The sequence below is a fragment of the Arachis ipaensis genome, chromosome B4 (assembly GCF_059453495.1).
Source record: "Arachis ipaensis isolate K30076 ecotype BB chromosome B4, ASM5945349v1, whole genome shotgun sequence".
NCBI classification, from domain to species: Eukaryota; Viridiplantae; Streptophyta; class Magnoliopsida; order Fabales; family Fabaceae; genus Arachis; species Arachis ipaensis.
Window position 1 is genome coordinate 140,389,816 of NC_142439.1, and position 22,483 is coordinate 140,412,298.

A 22,483-nucleotide genomic window follows, 5' to 3' on the forward strand; every position below is an offset into this window, starting at 1 on the left:
CGCACGTGGCGTCTATTTTTTATTTAAAATATCAATAATGATTGCCGTCGATAAATTTGAACGGTCTATATCACTTTCTAAAATGAAATAAATGGTATAGATTTAATAGATAAAATAGACGCTACAGGTGTTGCTTTTTATAAAATTAAAATCGACAAATATGCCGTCGATTTTTATCACTAAAAACACATATACCCGCGTCCAAAATTTAGAAACGTAATTCCCCTAAATTCCCTCGTTCTACCCCAAATTCACACCATTATTCGCTGCTGTCGTTGCTCCGTCACGGTTGCGCCGCTGTCACTCCTCCTGCTCACGCTGCCGTCGCGCTCTGTTGCTGTCGTGCCGCTGTCGCTCCTCACATTCGCGCCACCCTCGCTCCTCATGTTCGCGCCGCCATTGCTCCGCTGCTGCCGTGCCGCCGTTGTTCCTTCTCTCAGTTGCCACCGTCGCTCCTCCTTCTCCGCTCTCTCTTATGCGTCTTTTCTCTCTCAATCGAGCTCACAAAAATTAGGTATCTTTTTTAGTTATTGTTACTGAACTTCCAAATTCCATTGTCTTGTTTCTATTCCAAATTCTCCAAAATTTGTAATTATTTGTTCTTTCAAACATTTGGCATATATTTCTACATTCATTTCTCTATTATTATGTTCCCTCCATTCTTGCTTTTTTCAGATTAAATATTCTCCAACTTGATGCTTATTTGAACTGCTGTCTAATACTTGTATGTGATTAACTTAAGAGGAGCTGAACAGATGTAAGTTACTATTCGAACTTTGTACTCTATATTGAAGTGTTGCTGATCTTGGTGGTGTTCATGCTATTTGATATTTTTTTAGTTTCATTTAAGCCAAATCTTTTAATTAAAGTTCTATTCATGCTTGCTGGAGCGATGGTTCTCCTTCAACTTGTGCTAAGTCTAGCTCTGTAGAAATGCATTTTAGAAAAACAGCTTTCATGTTATTGTTGGTTGTTTGTAACATTTAGCATTGGATAGATAAGATTATAGATTAAAAATGTTATGTTTGTTGAGTTTAAAAATTTCAGCACATTGACTTGAATAATGTTAAAAATGCTAGATTAGTGATAGGAAAATCTAAAATAATATTAGTGTTTTTTTGTCTTCTAGTTTTTTCTTATAAAGTGACATTCAAAAAAGACAAAAAAAATCTGAAAAATAATTTTAAAATGAATAAATGAAGAAACCTGATGTAAGAGGTAAATTATTTGGAGTTTCAATTGACAAGATCAAATAATTTTCTCTTTATTCAAAAAACCTGAAAATTGTTGTGATTGGTTAAGGCTGAAATTGATGTATTCATTGTATTGTAACTAGCTGGTTTTGTGATCTTTTATTGAAAAAACCTGAAAATTGTTGTGATTGGTTAAGGCTGAAATTGATGTATTCATTGTATTGTAACTAGCTGGTTTTGTGATCTTTCTATCATTGTTTTTAAATATGTTAGAGAATTGTTAGGGAAGCTTGTGATGTCAGATTGATGGCTATTTTGGTAGGAATGATGAGCATGTGTGTAGTCTAAATTAGCTTCCTTTCATTGTGCTTCTCTTTTGGCCTTGTTTTGTCTTAGTTTTGGTGAGTCTTTTCTTTGTATGCCACTTTTGGTCTTGTGTTGTGTTGTGCTTTCTCTTTTAATAAATAGTATTCATAATTCATATAGTATAATATTATGTAAATGTGTCATAAGAATTAAGATACTGACATACAAATATTAAATATTATGATATATAATATATTTTACTTCTTTAATTTTATGTCTCTATTTATATTTGCTTCACAATGTTATGCCAAACATTTTAATATACTTTTTTGTTAGACAGAACCAAACATTTTTTTTTTCACAAAAAGTTAAAAGTTATTCTTAATATTTAATTTGTATCAATTTTATATTTTTAATATTTGAATATGTTTTAATTGGGACATTCTACTATACAGATTGAGATTGTATAGAGAGAGAATTAAATTTTTTTATAGTTATTTTTTATTATTTTATTAATATTCAAAATATAGGTCCTAATATTTTCAATCTCTCTTTTATCACAAAAAAAGAGAGATATATAAACTTACATCTTTACCATGTAATTCACCATTTTAATTTTATCCTATGGGTTAACTCATCAATTTATAATAATTCAATAAAAAGTAATTTTGAAACGCAAACCTAATACATCAGGGACAAAAATGATTATAAGTTCCTGAGACTCATTAATTTTTAACTATATTAACAAAGGTCATTTTTTTGTTTGGTTTATAATAATCTGCTTCTTGAAAAATAATGGATCAATTTAGTTATCAATTGAGCAGCTTGATTGAGTGTGTGAGGGTCATAAATCTTAGTAGTTCTGGATTACGTGTTTTTTCACCTCCTCTTTTTACTTTTTTAAGCTCTCAGAAAAGCACAGTTCCAGTCCCAGGCAGAAAATTTTTACCTATTCTACAGCGACCAGGACAACCACAAAATTCTCAAAAGGAGGATGATTCTGATAATGTTGAAGACTCGAATGATTATTTAGACAAATATGAATAGGTTATTTACTTTAATTTGAATATTTTGTATTATTGGTGGATTGCAATTTAAACAAATATAAGTCTAAGTTTAGTTATTTATTTTGTCTTGAGTCTTTATGTTAGAGGATTATTTATTATTTTGATAAGTTTGTAAACTTATTATCTAATATTTAGTATAAATTTTATTTTTATATTTAAAAGTTTATTTGTTTTGTTATCTAATATTCTGTATAAATTTTATTTCTATATTTAAAAGTTTATTTACACTAATTGTTTACTAATTTTCAAATAAAAAATAATTAAAAAATATGGCTATTAAAATCGACGATAGCATTGTTGCTTTTTAAATTTAAAATAGACAAAATATAGACAAAGAAGTTGTCGATATCTAAATAATTAAATCGACGGCAACCGTGTTGATTTTATTGAATCAAATATCGACAAAAACGACGTCGATTTTATATAATAATATCGACGGCAAGGTTGTTGATTTTATTAAGCAGGAAAACTTCTCAAGCTCATATTATAGACGAAAATATTGTCGATTTTATTGAATCAAATATCGACAGAAATGACGTCGATTTTAAATAATAATATCAACGGCAATATTGTCGATTTTAGTAAGAAGGTAAAATTTCCAAACTCATATTATAGATGAAAACGCTGTCGATTTTATAAAATTAGTATTGACGGCTACGCGAGCTGTCGATTTTATTAGAATTTTGAAAAACCAACAAGTTTAATAGCGATCATCTCTGCCGTCGACTTTTAATATTATCGATGACTTAACTGTCAATTTGGCCATCGATTTTAACGACGTTTCTTGTAGTATACTTTTAATATATATTTAACATTTTTGTTTTTTTTCTAATAGTACATAGCTGTTAAAGCAACAAAAATCAACAAAAAAAAACTAACAAGTTCAACAAATCCAAAATCTAAACCATCAAAGTAATCAAAAATCTATTTTTTTTATATATATATATAAATTAGACAATCTTTAATTCTAGAGATTAGAAATTTTTGCATGCACACAAATTAAAGTATTTTATCCACTATTTGGTCATTACCAAAGTTTAAATTTGGGTGGAGATTATTAAGAAGTACCATATTTTATCACACAACCAAAATTTTAGCTGCAAAAATCTACTTAGGTATTAGAATGTCTGGAAACCAATCTTTTTTAACTTTTTGGTCATTTGGAAACGAATTTTTTTAATGTTTTGGTGATTTCGAAATACATCTTAACGCCTAGTCCATTGTTTTGGGCATGAACTCCTAAACTACCTTTCTTTTTTCAATTTTTGGTGATTTGGAAACAAATCATTACCCCTAACCCATTGTTTTGGACAAGAACCCCTAAGTACCTTTCTTATTTTTGGTTTTCTGGTTCCCCATTTGTTTACCTGGGCCTAGTGGGCTTCAAGATACTGAAGCTCCTATAAGCTAAAAGTTTAGGGAAGTGCTAAGATAAACTACCAGAAACTCCTGACCAAAAATGACCTACCAGAAACAAAAATGAACTAAGTCCGACAAGCATAGTTTCATTTGTTGAAAACAAAAAACCGTGGACTGCATAGCATTATATTGTTGAAGAATGAAGACTCTATGACCAAAAAAAAAAAAAAAAAAAAAAAGAAGAATGAAGACTAGTCGATTTGTCCAACAAAAAAGACTAGACATATAGTGCATTGCGAGTATGTTGTATGATCTCTATGTTAAAAATAATTAGTGGTTTTTCCTATGTTAAAAATAAGTTTAATTAGTCTATTGGTCCTATAATTTTATTAAATTTTTAGTTAAGTCTTTATATTCTTTTTAATTGGATCTCTACACTACTTTTAATTTTATAATTACGTTATTTTCATGTTAAAAATATTAAAATTAACATAATATCGGTCAAAGATTTAATTAAGTTTTTAATTATAATCCTTTCAACTTGCGAAAAAATATTCAATTAACTCTAATATTTTTTACACTAAAAATGACTTAATTACAAAATTAAAGCAATGTAGAGATCTAATTGAAAAAAAAAATATAGAAACCTAATTAAAAATTTGGTGAAACTATAGAGACCAACAAAACAATTAAACCTTAAAAATACAACTCCTATAATGCAGTCCAGTCATATGTAAGATATATTACTATTTAGGTACATCTATTTATTAGCTTAACTTTTTTGTAAAAATAATTTTATGACAAAAATTTATAGTTTGGTTCTTGTTACATAAAAGAAATGATTTTAACATAAGACAAGATGTGTAATTATATTTGTACATTTGATCACCAAATATTGATTTATTCTCAAAATACAAAAAGAAAAGAAAAGACATATTATTGTATGGTATGGTAAAATAACGTGATTTGTTATGAACAGCGAGGACAAGACAACAAAACAAAGTTGTATGATTTGCTAAATCACTATAATGTTGGACCCATCCATCTCATATATTTTCACTAGACAACGCTATTTGGGATGTGGCCGTGTGGGATTGGCATCAGAATATTTGGCAATAAACAAAACGTGAATATATAAACCTAATTTGAAGTGAGTGAAATCAAATTCCATAGGATCGGAGAACACCAATTATAAGTAGAGAAAATGGAAATTACATGCACGCCATGTTTTGATTTTCATACATACTTATTTCGAGTGACCTCTCACTAAATGCAAAAGATTCTTAGTCACTAAAAAAAATCATTAATTAATAATTTAATAATTTTTTTTTACATAAACGTCAGTTCTATTTTAAATTATCATAAATTTATATAATAATATTGCATCTTTTTTTTAACCCATAAGTAGAATCGAGTATCCGTGGATTAAAAAACGGATAGAGTTAGGAACCCACGGCTAAGATAAGGTTGAGTTTATATAAAAATCTCAACCCACTGATAGGGTTAGGGTTGACTCCAAACCTTATCCTATCCTATCCATTACCACCCCTAATCCAGCATCATCATCATCATGGACTTTTTTATGATTGTCATGTTGCAACCGCATGTGCACAGAAGAAAAACTATATATGTATAGTTACATTCTATTACTGTCATTACTTTGTTGTAACGTTGCACATTTGCACATATATTAATAGTTTGGTGGCACATGCCTACTAAAGGTTAAACATTATATTCCCTGACATTTTTGTTCTATATATATAGGGCTGCGCTGTTTTCATTGAAGTTTTAATTTTTGTTTTTATGATGAATTATAAAGCAGAAAAAATAAATAAGAGGATATATATTTTTTTGGTGACTAATAAGAGGATATATATGCTAATTAAGTTTATATGCTCTGGGTTTTATGCTTTCAAGTAACAACATTAACATACATTTGACTAACAATTTAAGAAGTAAAAGAAGTTTTGATGGCAATCCTTGGGACAAGATGACAATACCTGCTAGATTAATTTATTTGGTTTTGAAAAATAAATTTTATGTAATTTAAAAAATAAAATTAATTTAAATTGGTAAATTAAATAAGAATAAATAATAAAGTTAATTCATTTCATATTCATAAAATGTTATCAACGAAAAAAATAATACATAATTAATTAAATGAATTGAGCATATTATAAGGTTTGTTAGAAATAAAATCCAATTCAAATCAAATTATAGTCATTTGATTGATTTTTTTTTATTTTGATGGATTGAACGAGGTTTAGATTAAAAATAGACTGCAATTAACGGTCAACCTACTAATTAATGTGAAAAAGTTGCATAATATAAAAAATGAATAACTATCAATTTACTACTCAAAAGATTTCGTCGATGATATAAAGGTACCTGAAAGATGTAATTAATAAAATAACCCTTTGAACGATTTAAAAATACGATAAAAATAATTAATAAATATTATATTTTTTAATAAGTGACAAAATTTTTTTGTATAATTAACAAACGACTTATGCATTTTATGTGAATATTTGTTGCAACATTTGAATAAATATTTAGAAGGTGTACAAAAAAATTCTAAACAAAAATTGTTAATCTCCAAATTTTTTTTTTTAAAGATATGTTCATTCACAATATTTTTTTTAAATTCACTTGAGAAAGATTAAAGAAAGAGAAACTAAAAGAAAAGAAATATATTACATAACGAAATCCTTGTACTAAAAAACCATACACTAATCAATTTGGATTAGTCAAATAATTAATTCATTTATCTGTTTAAATAAGTATCAGGAGCTTAAATTCCATCTTATATATGCAGTAACTTATTATTTAGTGACAAACTTTTAAATGGAACGAATTAGTCATTGATTTGTTAAACTAAAATATACCATAAAAAATTTAAAAAAAAAAAAATCATAAAACTATATTTCCTTTAGGATAAAAATATTAGCAAATCACTATTTACATAGATAATTTGTACCTCTAAGTTTGTTGAAAAAGCAGTTGTAATGACATATACAGTTGCTTGGGCCATGGCAGTGACAAAAATATGGAAATCCCATTTGAATGGATATTTTGGGATGAATGTGGCAACGGTTTTTCAATACTACATTTAGGTGTGTACTGTGTACGAATACTCTACTTTGAATTTGGCAACACGTACTTAAGATTCTTTGTTCTCTTTGCAACTTGCAAGTACACTACATACATATATCACTTTCAATTAATCATCATCAATTCATCATTGAATCAACTAGAAAATCTGCACTTTAAAATTTATATTTTATTAGATTTTAATTTTGAAAATATAATAGCAATTTATATTTGCAAATTGACAGCGGAATGAATACTTTGTTGTCATTACAAACACAATTTTTAAGGTAATTTTATTTTATTTGTCTTTAATAATGTAAAATCATTATTTCTTAACAATTAAAAAAACTAAAGGTCTTGTTAACAAGTGTCCTAAGAAAATTAGTAAAAAACAAAATTATAAAATTATAATTTTGTTTTTTTTTACTAAAATTGTTGAAAAATAAGTTTTTTTTTTATATTTTTAATATATTTTAACTAGTGTTGTTAGACCACTTTTTAGCTAAAATATAAGATATATAAATCAATTAATCAAAATTAATTGCATTTGATTATTGTTAAGTAACTAATGATAATGTCACACATGCAATCTGCCATCCACTAACACGATATTGTCTGCCTTGACACACAAGACTTCACAATTTTGCCTTTGACAATAGGGATGATAGTCGAAGCCCTCTACACTCACTCATCAAAACACGTCATGTTAAATAGAGATATTTACACCCTTATAAGGCATGCTTCGTTCCCCTCTCCAACCGATGTGAGACCTTACACAATCATAAATTCATGTAAAAATTCATATGAAAAGATATTCATCTCTAAAATCCTATTTATTTTTGTTAAAATCTATGTACATACAAAAATTAATTACTAATATATATATATATACTCGTGTGTTATATTTTATATAATTTGAATACTTTAACATGTATTATAAATGATTGATTTAGTAGTTAAGTTTTTATATACACATAATTATCACCGACGATTCTAGGTATATTATTGTGAGGGCAAGTTTTCTTACTACAATTTGGAAATTTTTTTAGTAATACATGATAATAATATTTATTTATTTCTATTATTAAATTATTAATATAAATTTGATCCAACAATAATTTTTTACTCAATTTTTGGTACTTAATAGTCAATTTAAAAATTTTATATTAGATGTTTATTAGAATGATTAATTCTCAAATTTAAATGAGATTTGTAATTTTTCTTAAAAATCGACTCAAAAGAATATTATTTTTTTTCTTTAAAATTAACTTTAGTTTTTTCATAGCAACTTCATTAATTTGAAAGAACTTTTTCAATTATGAATATCAATAAGAACCGACTTCTAATTATATTGGAAAGTGAATTTTTAAATAATTATTTAGTGATATACATAGAAAGAGAGAAATTTCGATTAAACGGTCAACAAAAAAATTACTTAATTTTTTAAAATATGAAGTCTAAAAAAATATAATTCTTAATTATATGTTATTATTTAAACTATTATTTTAATATTTTAATTTTTAAATTAGATATTTTAAAGTCTAATTGTATTTTATTTACAAATAAAATATAATTATAACAATAATCATGCTTTATGTATATAAAAAATAATTATTCATATAGTATACATATTAAAATACAAAAAAATATATTAAAAATAAGTTAAATAATATATATTTATATATAAATATAATATTTTTATAGTAAAAATTATTGTCATGTAATATAACTTTGCTTTTATGGTCAAAATTTTCTCGCACATAGTATAGTTTTTTTTACGGAAATAATTTTTTGGCAGCTATATTATCTTCCACCAATTAGATTTTTTTTCCTCTTTCTAATATTGAATTTTCTTTTTAAAAAAATAGTAGTATATATATGTGGTACGTATACAATTTGCTTATCATTGCACACCCATCCTTTTATTGGTGGCGACTGAGATCTAATGGTGAGAGTACGTTCTTAATTATTTATAGAATGATATGACCTACCAGTTTCTTCAATAATTCCAAGCTTTTGGATGGTTCCTGATCTCCATCATTAAGAACCTCTTAATGAGAAAAGGGGGTGGACCATAATATGTTGTATATAAAGTCCTCCTTTTTAATGCTATTTTCCCCAAGCTAGATATTTATCTCGCTACAATCCTGATAAACTTTTTTATCATATTCCAGTCAGGCTAATAATTAAGTATTCTCCCCATTTTTAAATTATATATATATATATATATATATATATATATATATATATATTAATCTAAAAAATAAAAGAAACATTTATTTTAAATTAGAGAGAATACCCGCATTATTAAAATGACCAATATAAAATATTTGTATTGGTAAACTAAAACTTTTAGAATTTTGTTAACTTGTTTTTTTAGGCACTTTTAAAAGGCAGTTGTTAAAATTGTGAAATTTGAAAATTATAGAGAAAATAATTTTTATGTATTATTGTATGTGTCGCTTTCTTAGCCTTCTGATGGATATAATTCATTTGTCTCCAATGGAAGTAGAGAAAATTAAAATATATATGAAATTTAGATATCTGTTATATATAAATTGTTTAAAAAAAAATAAATTAATAAATAAAAATATATAAATAATTATATATCTTATAAGTTTGTCTCTTAGGTAAAAGTTTCTTTTTTATTTTTGGATTTATGTAAATTTTGTATAAATATTTTTTTATTTGTTTTATGTTAAAAATGACCAAACTTTAAATTTGTTGGTCATAATAAAAACTTTAGTATCGTACCATTAACAAAAGATATCAAGTTCCATCCTTATTTAAATTCTAAGAAAAGACTCTTCCGTAAAAAAATATGTAAAATATATAACTATCATTTATCTTTACAAATGAACTTAAATTTGTAAAATTTGCAATTTTACAATAATATGGTTATAGAACTTTCAAGTTTAAAAATCATATAAAAATTAAGACCGATAAAATGAGTCAAACTTGTTGACTCAGAAAATTTACACGTTTAAACATAAAGATTTTTTTTTAAAAAAATCATACTTAGCTTCAAATTTTAGACTAAATTGATTGAGTCCGATTAACCTAAAAAAATATAGTGGGTTAAATGAGTTGGTCAGTAAGCTAAACAGCGTGACCTGTTTAATTTTTTTTGTATTTTTCAAAAAATTCAACACTTTTTTTAATATTTATTTAAGGTTTTTGTTCTAAAAATAGTTATTTTTTTGTCCAAATATTTTTAGCCCAAAACTATTTTTTTTATCCAATTATTTTTTCAAAAATAAAAATAAGGATAAAGTATATTTTTTTTTGAAGTTTGGCAAAAATTTTTAAAATACCTCAAGTTTTATTTTATTTTAATTTTATCTTAAAAGTTTTTGATTTGTATCAAATATATTCCCGACAACTAAATTTTTAAAAAATTTAAAACCAATTCAACAACTATGCATGACAATTATGTTTGATTTGCTTGTGTTGAACATTGTTCTTATGAAATTGTTGTTGGATTGTTCCTAATTTTTTTAAAAAATTAGCCGTCAGGAATATATTTGATGCAAATCGAAACCTTATGGGACAGAAAATTAAAACAAAATAAAACTTAGAAATATTTTAAAAATTTTACCAAATTTTAGGAACAAAAAATATACTTTACCCTAATAATAAATAAGTCTATCTATATAATCCGTCGAACTAATCATAAACGATCCAAATCTAAAAACTAATCCTCTTAAACAAATAAAAAATAAACAAAATAACTTGTATAAACTACAAACTTAGATAAATTATTAAACATAACCACTCGAACTGATTTAACAAGTAATTTCAGTAAAAATTTTAAAAACCTAATAAATTAAATCGATAATGTTAAAAAGAAAAAAAAAATCAAAACTTATCTTATTTAATATTTATTAATTAAAATAAATTTTGACTGCTTTTCAAGAATTCTTTTTAGTTACTAAAATTTCCAAATGTATATGTACGACTTTTATGCATAGTCAAACTTTTCTTCTTGTTGGCTTGGTTTATGTAAACTCTTCACTTATTGTTATTTTTATTATTAGATGAAAAAAAATAAAAATCGTAGATAAAAATATTTGCAATCCAAATGACCATATAAACAAACCTACGCATATTGGGAAATAAACCCACAATCATAAAAATATGGGATCCATTAAACTTTTTATTTTTCACCCTTTTTTTTTACTTTTTACAATCTTCCCTCTAATCTATCTACTAGATACTGGTGTCTACCAATCATAGATTCAAATATTCTTTTCCCTGTTAGAATTCGCAGATAATAAAGTTAGTGATTTTATGCTTCTGGATCGTGGACTGAGATTGTGATTGATATCTCAAAAGGTAAGAGACAAATAAAAAGACACTATAATTCTATAACTATATCAACAGTACGTCGTTATATCTGCCACAAAAAACAGTACTGGTAGAGAGAGACAGACAGACACAGAGAAATGATTGAGACAAAATTCATGAGAATTCATTACTATATTCAAAGTCCTAACCAAATTAATAACCTATAACATACAACATAATATTAATGGAAGATTTTCAAATGTACCGTAGTATCGGTGTATCAGTAATTTTTAATCATTGATCTTAATTATATATATATTATATATATTTTTTATAATTAAGATCAACAGTTAAAAATAACTGAAACACCGATACGACGGTATACTTAAAAATTTTCCAATATTAATTAGTATAAATTTTTTAATCATCCTTAAATTAAAAATTTTAATTATTTTTCATATTCATTTGTTTGGGTACTCTTATAATTAAATATAAGAAATATGATAAATCGTACAGCTATTAGGAATAATTTATGAAATGGATAAAATTGGTCTTATTATATATAAAGACATACTAAAAAAGGCAACTAACTACTCCAGGATTTAAATATTAATTATCCTCTTACCTATGTGTTTTTTTTCCTAGAAAAGGAATTGACAAGGCATTTTAATTATTTGAAATATGGATTATTATTTATTTGCTGTCATTTCCTATCATTAATATATAAAGTCAGATAACGTTACTCGTATAATTTATATCTGTGAACAGCTAGCGAAATAAATATAGTATGATGAAAACAAACCTATTAAATTTTCACTTTTGAAAAGAAAATATATCTTTGTTTATAGGAGACTTAAATAACTCTCAACCTTCACCAGTCATCAGTTCAGAACACTAGTCATCAGTGTTCTCCATGAGAGTGTGACAGAATATGTCCTCTCATAAATATTTCTAAAAGTTTTTGTATCAAAATATAACTTAGAAGACCCCAAAAGGTACTTAGTTATTAGGATAAAAAGCTTTAAATAGTTATATATGTTAACATTATTCCATTCTATTTTAAAACTATTTATAAAAATATTCAATTAAATTAATAATATTATTTTATTTTAAATATATTAAAAATGACGTATTCTCGTAATATAGGTTAACTAATTTTTGAACCTAAATTGATAAATGATTAGTTTTTTTAAAAAATACCATGCCAAATAATAACAAAAAAATCTTATGGTAAATCTAAGAGTAAATGTTTAATTCGCTGGTCCCTAACCATTTGAACGACGGACAAAACGTTTCTTGAAGATATGAAATTGATCTACCAAACTCCAACCACACACGAAGTTGTTTATAGCGGCCCTGCAATCAGATGGAAGAAGGTGAAGTGATGACATGTCAGTTTCTCCACCACGTGGACAGTGTATTCTTCTAAATTGAGACCAATCGATCCCTCCCAGTTTTAGAAACGGCGTCGTCAAGGCTGGATTGAATCTTCTCCAAATTAGGATTCGGGTCTTTATTGTAGCCACGTTTGGGATTACTATATGCAAGTTATGACGGGGAAAGATGGTGGTTACTACTCACGAAGCAAAACCGAAACGGGTGCCGATGCACAAAACAAGGGTTCGAGTGCGATGTTGGGCTCAACCGATAGCTTCCGGAAAGGTGTGAATAGTAGAAAGAAAAAATTTACAGCACCTATATGTAACTGTAGAATATATGCCATACTATTTGAGTCAAGCACCATAGACAATCTAAACAGACTCTTCTTCGGGTGCGCCTATTTTAAGGTAAAAACATATTTAAGTGGAACATTCTCCAGTTTTACATTCTCTTTCTTTCTTTTTCTTTCTTGTCTTAGCATGTTCATGTGTTGTTGCAGACCAGAACTCTCCACTGCAAATTCTTTACTTGAGTGGATGAATATGTGACATCTTTCCATATTAAAGATGTTACAAGTTCTAATAAATTGATGGACCAAGTTAAGAGATTGGAAGAGAAGTTGGAATTTATGGAGTTGCTGATGGCAAAGGATAGAGTAAGAATGAAATCTAAGAGCACTAAATGCAAGACTATTTCGACTTTGTTGGTTGGAATTGTAGTGGTACTGTCATTAAGGGTCTTATTTTAGTAGACTGTATGGTTGAAAAATTTGTTCTTAGTTTATAAGAACTAGGTTAGGATATCAAAACATGGGTTGTGTCATGGATATTTTTTGTTGACAAATGTGTGAGTTTATATGTAATATGTATGTTTTGCAACCTTGAGAATGAAAATGAGTGGTTATTTTTTGCTATATTCACTGCATGAATACTAGCAACTTCATTATGATAGGTGATCCAAGTTGACAAAAGCAACAAAAAAGTAATATGGTAACATTACTAGAGTACTTGTAACCAAATTAGTAATAGATAAGTGCATTTAAGGTACTCAAAATACATAAAATGAGTCAACCAAAATACATAACCAGAATAATCACTACAGAGGCGATGTCTAAGCGAATTTAGTACTGTTGCACAACATAAGTAAACTAAATCAAAATATAATTGAGCATTAAGTCTATTAACTTTAAGCCAAAACAAAACATGAAATCCCATGTACTACAAGAAAAACTTTCAAAAAGAGTATTTCATGGTAAAAAGGTTCATTAATCCTTCTTTAATAGAGTTATGCCTGGGGTTGGAATGAACTTAAGCAGTCTTGATGAGGTTCGGTTGCCAGCTACTGCTATATTATCTCCACTGAAATGGCTTCACCACTGATGTTAGGTTGTACACGAGAAGATTTTGGGCCTTGAGTAGGGTTTGCATTAGGTTGGAATTGTGGAATGGTGGTACTTGTTTGTTGTTGTGTTGCTGGTGAGGTTGAGGCCTAAATATCTTCTGCTTTGGCCTAAAACTTATGCCAGTGTTTGCCATTGCAACCTTAGGAGCTTCAAGTTGAACCATAGTGGGCTATTAACATAAAGACAACTAGAAGCTCAGTACAGATAAGTACACAATAGACTTTAAATATACAATAATAAAAATGGTTGTTGTTACCTCTGACTGTGGGACAGATTGTGAGACATTAATTTTCTCTGCCTCACCTATGGACCTCTTTGGCATATTTTTTTTGTTCTTCCTGACCTTTTTCTATATGAATGCAAAAGTGGGATTCAATACTGATCATGATAACGTACACAACACAATAATTAAATTCACACAAACATTATTATGTTATTGCAAACTAAAAGGATCCATTACCACTGAGCTGACCAAGGGTTCATTACTGACATCTGCAGTACCTATGTTAGCCTGACTTGAGCCTCCAACCTGAGTACAATTAAAAGACCATAAATGCCTATCCCTTATCTTTCAAGATAGAAAACACCCTAACCAATTTAAGTTTAGTACAGATAAATACATAACCATTACAAGTATAGTACAATTTGGTTCCTGAAATCACAAATATGTACCTGTTCTGTTTGTTCATTTGCATTTTGCACCCCTGTAACTGTCTGATCTGCCTCATTTTCATTATGCACAGCCAATTATAGGTTAGAAGCCTTTGATTTTTTTCCTCTTTGGTTGCCAATCAGGTCTTGAAGGTTCTCCCTTGCAAGTCTTGTAATAATGTCCCTTTTTTTTTCGCATTTGAAAACTCCTCCTAACTTTGTCACCATTAGATTGTGGTGGTGGGGGAGTTGTCTCTAACTTTCATTTTTTTGGACGTCCAGCCGGTCTTGTTATTCTAGGTGGATTAGGCTTTGGTTAACTTGCTTCTTTCCAAAACTCTTCAAGTTCACTGGTTTCACACACACATTATAGGTGGCCCTAACAACATCCATCGTTAACAGTGATTATTAGCGTCTTGTGCAACTGCACAGAGGAGCTGACTACTATAATAACCTTTCAAAAAATAACCATTTAGCCCTATCAGTGACCTACCACCAGCTTTGAACCTAGTCTTACATGCCTCTAGACATATATAAATCCTCTCAAACAAGGGTAGAGAATGTGGAAGGAGAACAACCTCCATATTGGTAGTGCTCCTAAGATTACTCCGATGTAGCTCTAGCATATAATCCCTCAACCTTTCATACTGGACCTTCTCGTTACTAAGTATAGTCTCCCTGGCAGTTTTAAGAGCTCTTGGTATCATTTTAGAATGTACTTGAACATTTAAATCCCGCTTCAGAGGTTCCATGGCCTCTCTTGGACTCAAACTGGATTGAGTTGCTAAGCGTTTAACCAATTTCTTAGTCACCCACACACTATCGACCAAATTACTCCTATAATCCTTCCCACAAGTATGCTCGTCATGGAATGTCTTAACCTTAAAGGACAATGTAGCAGAATTTTTAGCTACGTATATCAACCAAGGACATGTCTCTTTCGCACACCTAGCTCTGATCCTCTCTTTTTCATTTTTGATGGACATACAATCCCTGCCTTCCCACACAAAAGCATCCTTCAAAGCTATTTTGAATCTCTCCATTGTTGCAAATTGCATTCCTAGCTCAAACCTGACATTACCATATTCATTGTCCTTATTGAAATTAGGACCTATAACAATCTTTTCATCCTCTAATGAGACTGGGGTATGAAACTCTTCAGAGGCATAATCATAAATGATTTCCTCTTCAAACTCACTTCCAACATTTGGGTCTCTAACACCTGCTCGTACTAGGCCATTATTTAAGCCCATATCCTCACCAGCCACCACTGGAGCATGTACCCTAACTCTTGTACCAGGTTCGACTCCACTTGCACTTGACCCACTAAGTCCTGAACCATTATTTCCTGAATTCTTTGCAGTTGACCCACTTGTCCCTGCTCCACTCTCCATACCCTTTCTTAAAACATGTTCATTTCTCCTCTTTCCAACATACTTCTTTGAGGATTCTTGAGATGGCTTCTTTGGTGTAATAACTTTTTTCTTTCCCTTTCTAGTCTCGATGATTCTCAATCACTACTCTCACTCTTACAACTAGTGGAGGTGGCTTGTATACTTCATCATCTGCACTTTTATAACTATCATGTGAAGAAGAAGAAGAGTCTATCTCTATAATCACATGTTCTACAATCACAGGTTCTTCACTAACAGAATGCTCAAAAAACACATAAAATTCCTTTGGTTGATCATTGTTAAGGGTGCAGTCACACATGTCATTAATCTCCTTGTCACCCTTCAGAATGTGCAATCCAATATCCATGTTAGAACAATTATAGTCCAACCAATACATTGTCTTGTATTCCAGATACCCTAAGCTCTTACGTAGTTCTTTCAAGTCTTTTTTATTTACAATATCTACATCCATGGTAGAAAATCTTGTCACCTTTCCATCTATGTAACGTAAAATTTCACTTCCATCTCTAATAAATCTGCCATTATGATAAAACACAGGTACACCAAAAATAGACATATGCATCACATTAAAAAATGACATTATATACACTTCAAAATATCGACCAACATAAATTTTGGAATTTCAACCCAAAAAATTTAAATGCAATAAGGATAAAAAATTGAGTTTCCTGATCAAATATACTTGACTAAAACAAGTTTAAACTTTGCACATGTCCTACTTTGCCCTAATTTGCAGTGAATTAATTACAGAATATTTAACCCTAACAAAACTAATTTCTCAACTAGTACAAATTTTTCATCATAGCTTCCTATTACAGAATACAACCTATTTGATGTTCTTCACTCACGCTAAGTAAAACATGAAGAAAAAGGAAGAAGAACAAAAATGCCACTCACTGTGGCCGACTACTCTTGCAATGCAGTACCGTTGTCGCAAACTCATCATCTCTGGAAGCTTATTATTTCATACGTTAACTCGCAGGTCGTCAACGTCAGGTATAGTTTTTGGAAGGAATAAAGATGAAGGATTTGTCTGGGTTAGGGTAAAGCGTAAATGACAAAGGAGAATGGGAGTTTTATGAAAATTCAATCCAACCTTGACGACGCCGTTTTTAAACCTGGGAAGGGTTGATTGGTCTCAATTTGGAGGAATACAATATCCACGTGGCAGAAAAACTGACATGTCATCACTCCACCTTCTCTCATCCGATCGTAGGGTCCGCTATAAGTAGTTTCGTTTGTGGTTGGGGTCCAGTGAGCCAATTTCATATTTTCAAGGGAAGCTTTGTCCGTCGTTCAAATTGTTAGGGACCAAATTGAGTATTTACTCTAAATCTAACGATACTGAACGAATTTTTTGTAAAGGCAGTGCTTTTTGCCATATATCTCCTGACTTTTGACAAATTTGTATTTGTTTTTTTCAAACAATAATTTTATTTCATTTATAGTTTCCTAGTATAGTTTGAGTTATTATCATAACCTTTACTATATGAATAAGATATTGATGATATAACAATTCTTAGTTAGTTATACTATTATGTTAAGAGTTAGTTATGGTTAGGTGTGAGCTAAGCGTGTACGGTGTATTCTAAGTATTGAAAATATTTGGTAATTAAAATGAATTAGCCAAAAATAGTTAAAATTTGTCTTATTTAGTATTCATTAATTGTTGTGTAACAATTAATAAATGTTAAATAAGACAAATTCTATCTATTTTTTTTCTTCCTAACATTACTACATAAATATATATATTAGTTTACACTCTAACAATGTATCAAATGCAATGCACTAATATAGAGTTACATTTTTTTCTCTCTTAAGAAACCTGATTCTACTTTATTTCTGATTTTCTCTTCTGATTCTTCACGGTTTGTTGTTGTGTACTCTAATATAATTCATCTAAATATCTAACATGGTATCTAGAGCCTCTTTCTTTCCTTACTCTAACTCTTTTTAATAATCTTGCTCTTCTTGCTAATCTTCATAATTATGGAAATTTTTCTTATTGATTTCACCAACAAGAAATCATTTTCACCTATACCTTACAAATTTAATGAAAACAACTATTTTATATCAGTAATGTTAGGAAGACAAAAAAAAGGTTAAAATTTATTTTATTTATTATTTATTAATTGTTATAAAAATTAATAAGTACTAAATAAGACAAGTTTTAACTATTTTTGACTAATTTATTTTAGTTACCGCAAACATTTCCATTTTATATGGAGATATTAAGCTCTTCTCACCATCTAAAATATTGGCATGGAAGATCATCTTTCTGCTAAAAAAATTCTAGAACAATGTGACTGATACAATACTAATAAGGCATCATCAAAATATGAATCATTCAAGACATGAAAACTTCAAGACCTCACTTTATCAACCTGGATTGATGCATCAATGACTACTCCTTTCCAAAATAAGGTCATTGGCTCCATTTAGTTCTATGAAATTTGGAAAAAAATTGAAACTTATTTCACTGCTGTATCATCTGCTAGAGTCAAAATTCTCAAGTGTCAATTAAAAACTATTAAAAAAATAGGTTCTACATCGAATTACTTTGCTTCCTTATTTGTAATTGGTTATACTGTTTTTGAAGATGATCATCTTCAAGATATTCTTGATGAACTTTTTGAAGAGTACAATGTCTATATAGGATCAGTTATGTCCAAATTGGATACCTATCATATGTGCAGCATATATGAAAATATGCTAGAAAGATTCAAGAAGCTAGAAATACCTTTACATATTGTAAATCTTGCTCAATTTTCTATGTCATTCAATGATAAAAGAGGTGGCTTTGCTTGTTAGGGAGAGGTGGAAGAAACACAAGACGTGGTGGCAGATTTGTAATATCCTATCATATAGACCTTTACGCTTAATTCGTAAATCAATGGTGGTGAAGCATTACGACACTTAGAAGGGAGATACATACATAATTATAGAAGAATAATATTATAACTAGGAGCTTATGTAAACAATTAACAGCCGTGAATCACACCCGAACACATTAACGCAATAAACGTCGCATACAAAAGCATATTATATATATATATATATATATATATATATATATATATATATATATATATATATATATATATATATATATATATATATATAAAAGTTCAAGTAAAGATAGCTAATGGTCACTAGCCTCGACCAACAAAGAGAGGTCGACTAGAATATTATAATACTAGGAAGTTTTACAAAGTAGAAAACCTGTCTCTCCAAAGTAAAAGCCTCCAAGAGAAATATACAGAATATACAACAAAGTTTCAAAAGGGAGATAATTCTAAAATCAAAATAAAATTTCAAAAGTGATCCTCTATGCTTCGCCACCTGAAACTCCCGCACTATCGGCGAAGTGCGTTGCGTCCTGCATCTAAAAAATAACAAATTCACGACGGGTGAGAACCCGAAGGTTTCCAGTAGAGTAACAGTTCCAAATAAAAACTATATAAAAAAATATGAACCCCCTAGGCAATCCAAATCTTCAACTTCACAGGAATCCAAACCTAGGGTCTTAACTAATCCTTACAGGATTAATTTTGCTAAATTGAACGTACTCTGAACTACAGCCAATCCCATCCATTGCCAACAGTCATCATCTTTAATCCCAATCTCAAGTCTCATTAATAAAATCAAACACAAACAATAAACAGTACAAAGTAAATACAGTTAGAGAGCAATTACAACAAATAGTACATTTAATAGTTAACAAAATATCAATTAGGCAAACCAAAAAAGTTATGCAGACCCAAACAATTTCAAACAAATATAGTATGATGCATGCCTATTTTACTGGCCGTGAGCTCACGTGTTGGTTAAACTGTCAGACTCGACACATCTGGTAGCTAACCCGGACATAATTCTCTCTGCCGTGCATCCTTAGAAGGAACATAACACACACACGCACATGCGCGCGCACACACACATATATGATTAACAAGAAGGGAATCCTCAACCTTCCGGAAAGGAATCCTCAACCTTCCACCATCTCACTGAGGGCAATTCTATCCGAGATATAGTGCTCACATGATTAACAAGAAGGAAATCCTCAACCTTCTACCATTTCACTGAGGGCAGTGTGTACACACACACACATGATTAACAAGAAGGGAATCCTCAACTTTCTACCATTTCACTGAGAGCAGCAGGAATCCTCAACCTTCTACCATTTTACTGAGGGCAGTGTACACATACACACACATGATTGACAAGAAGGGAATCCTCAACTTTCTACTATTTCACTAAGGGCAGCAGGAATCCTCAACCTTCTACCATTTCACTGAGGGCAGCGTTCACACACACACACATGATTGACAAGAAGGAAATCCTTCTACCATTTTAGGAAATTCTTTTACCATTTCACTGAGAGCAACACTACAAACACACATGATTAACAAGAAAGAAATCTTTCTACCATTTCAGGAAATTCTTCTACCATTTCACTGAGAGCAGCGCTACACACATATGATTAATAAGAAGGAAATCCTCAACCTTCTACTATTTCAATGAGCACAGCGCTATACGGGATATAGTGCTCGTCATACTTCACAATTAGAGAGAGACTGTAATGCAACAGAAAGAGAATCCTCAACCTAACTCGTCCACACCACAGCCAGAAATTGAGTCGAAGAAAATCATCAATCTTCTATCCAATTTTTTGATGTAATAAGAAAGGAAATCCTCAACCCCGCTTGTCCACCGCAACAGGAGAGGGAATCCTCAACCTCAACTTGTTTATCCGTGAGCGGGACAAACCACCATCCTATAATATTAATCATAATCTCATTTCAATCATAATCACAATCAAATATAACTAAGATCAAAATCAAAAGTGCAATTATATATAATCATATTTCAATCAAACTTCATCATAATTATTCATTATGTTCACATTTATTATCACAAGGATAATTATCCTCAAACCGTGAGCGGGATAAAACTACCGTCATCACCACAATTGGAAATTGAACTGAAGGAAATCCTCAACCTTCTATCCGATTCTCCGATACAACAAGAGAGTGAATCCTCAACCTAACTTGTCCATCGCAACACAAGAGAGAAAATCCTCAACCTCAATATCTACCTGTGAGTGGGACAAAGCCACCGTCCTCACTGTGGGTGAGACGAACCACTATCCCACAACATCAATAACGCAAGCGGGACAAAACCCACATCCTTACCAATTCAGTTATCATAGTCACTAGCTAGCATATATCTCAATCATAGTTTTCATCATAAACCTCATATAAATCCTTATTTTTTTACATAAGCCTCTAATCAAATCGATTCAATCATAATCATAATATTAACCAATCATAACCCCCTCTGTTACTAAAATAACTACCATCATCAATTCATGAGGAGGACAAAGTCACTGTTCTCACTATAAGCTGGATGAACCACCATCTCCACAATATCAATTCATCAATATCATAAAACCAATTAACTTAAGATTTTACATAGCATTGCATATATTTATCCGAAACTAAAACCTATACCTTTGTTGACGACAGTTCCAACCTCTTGGATCCTTTTCCGACCAATTCAAAGTCCAATTAAAAATTATGTCCATTCAAAAAATTCTCTCTAAACTGTAAATTTCTCAACCGATAACTTCAACAATTTACTGCGATAATCAAAGCACATATTTATTATCAACTAATCCTATCCTCCATAGTCGATGCAAGCATTTAAAACTAGACCTTCCTTTCATTCAAGATTTGGTTAATAGCAAACAAATTTATATAATTTATATTCTCTCCAAAGATCAAATAGCTAACTCTCTAGCCAAACCCCTCTCTGTCTTGTCTTTTAACAAATTTAGGGACAAACTGAGGGTGCACGTACCTCAGTTTGAGAAAGGGGGGGACCTTTAATTAGTTACACTATTCTGTTAAGAGTTAGTTATGGTTACGTGTGAGCTAAAGTGTGTATCATAAGTATGTATATTAGTTTGCATCCTAACAATTAATGTATCAAATACAATAATGCACTAATATATAGAGTTACATTTCTTCTCTCTTAAGAAACCTGATTCTACATAATCTATTTCTGTATTCTTCTCTTCTGATTCTTCAAGACTTTGCTGTGCACCCTAATACGATTCATCTAAACATCTAACATAAGGTCCTTATACAAGTTGTTATTATTAGTATTATTTGCACTACTATAAGCTAAGGTTTTGAAATAAAAATCTAACATGTCCGTTATAAAACCATTTTCTTCTAATACGCTTTTTTAAGCAATAACCACTTTTTGTATTTGTGTAAATTTTTTCATGTCCATTTTTTATACTGAAATTTTTTTATTTTTTTGGATTAA

At 29.6% G+C, this 22,483-nt stretch overlaps 1 protein-coding gene across 1 annotated transcript; it reads right to left on the reverse strand.

Moving 5' to 3' along the window:
• Positions 1-15,130: 15,130 nt before the first annotated feature.
• Positions 15,131-16,129, reverse strand: LOC148569464 (uncharacterized). Its single transcript, XM_088485062.1, has one exon. The coding sequence runs from the start codon at positions 16,127-16,129 to the stop codon at positions 15,131-15,133; it is 999 nt and encodes a 332-aa protein (XP_088341188.1).
• Between the last annotated feature and the right edge of the window lie 6,354 nt (positions 16,130-22,483).

Excerpts from the sequence above, each read along its gene's own strand:
- LOC148569464 (XM_088485062.1), bottom strand. The coding sequence starts at position 16,129 with ATGGAGAGTGGAGCAGGGACAAGTGGGTCAACTGCAAAGAATTCAGGA.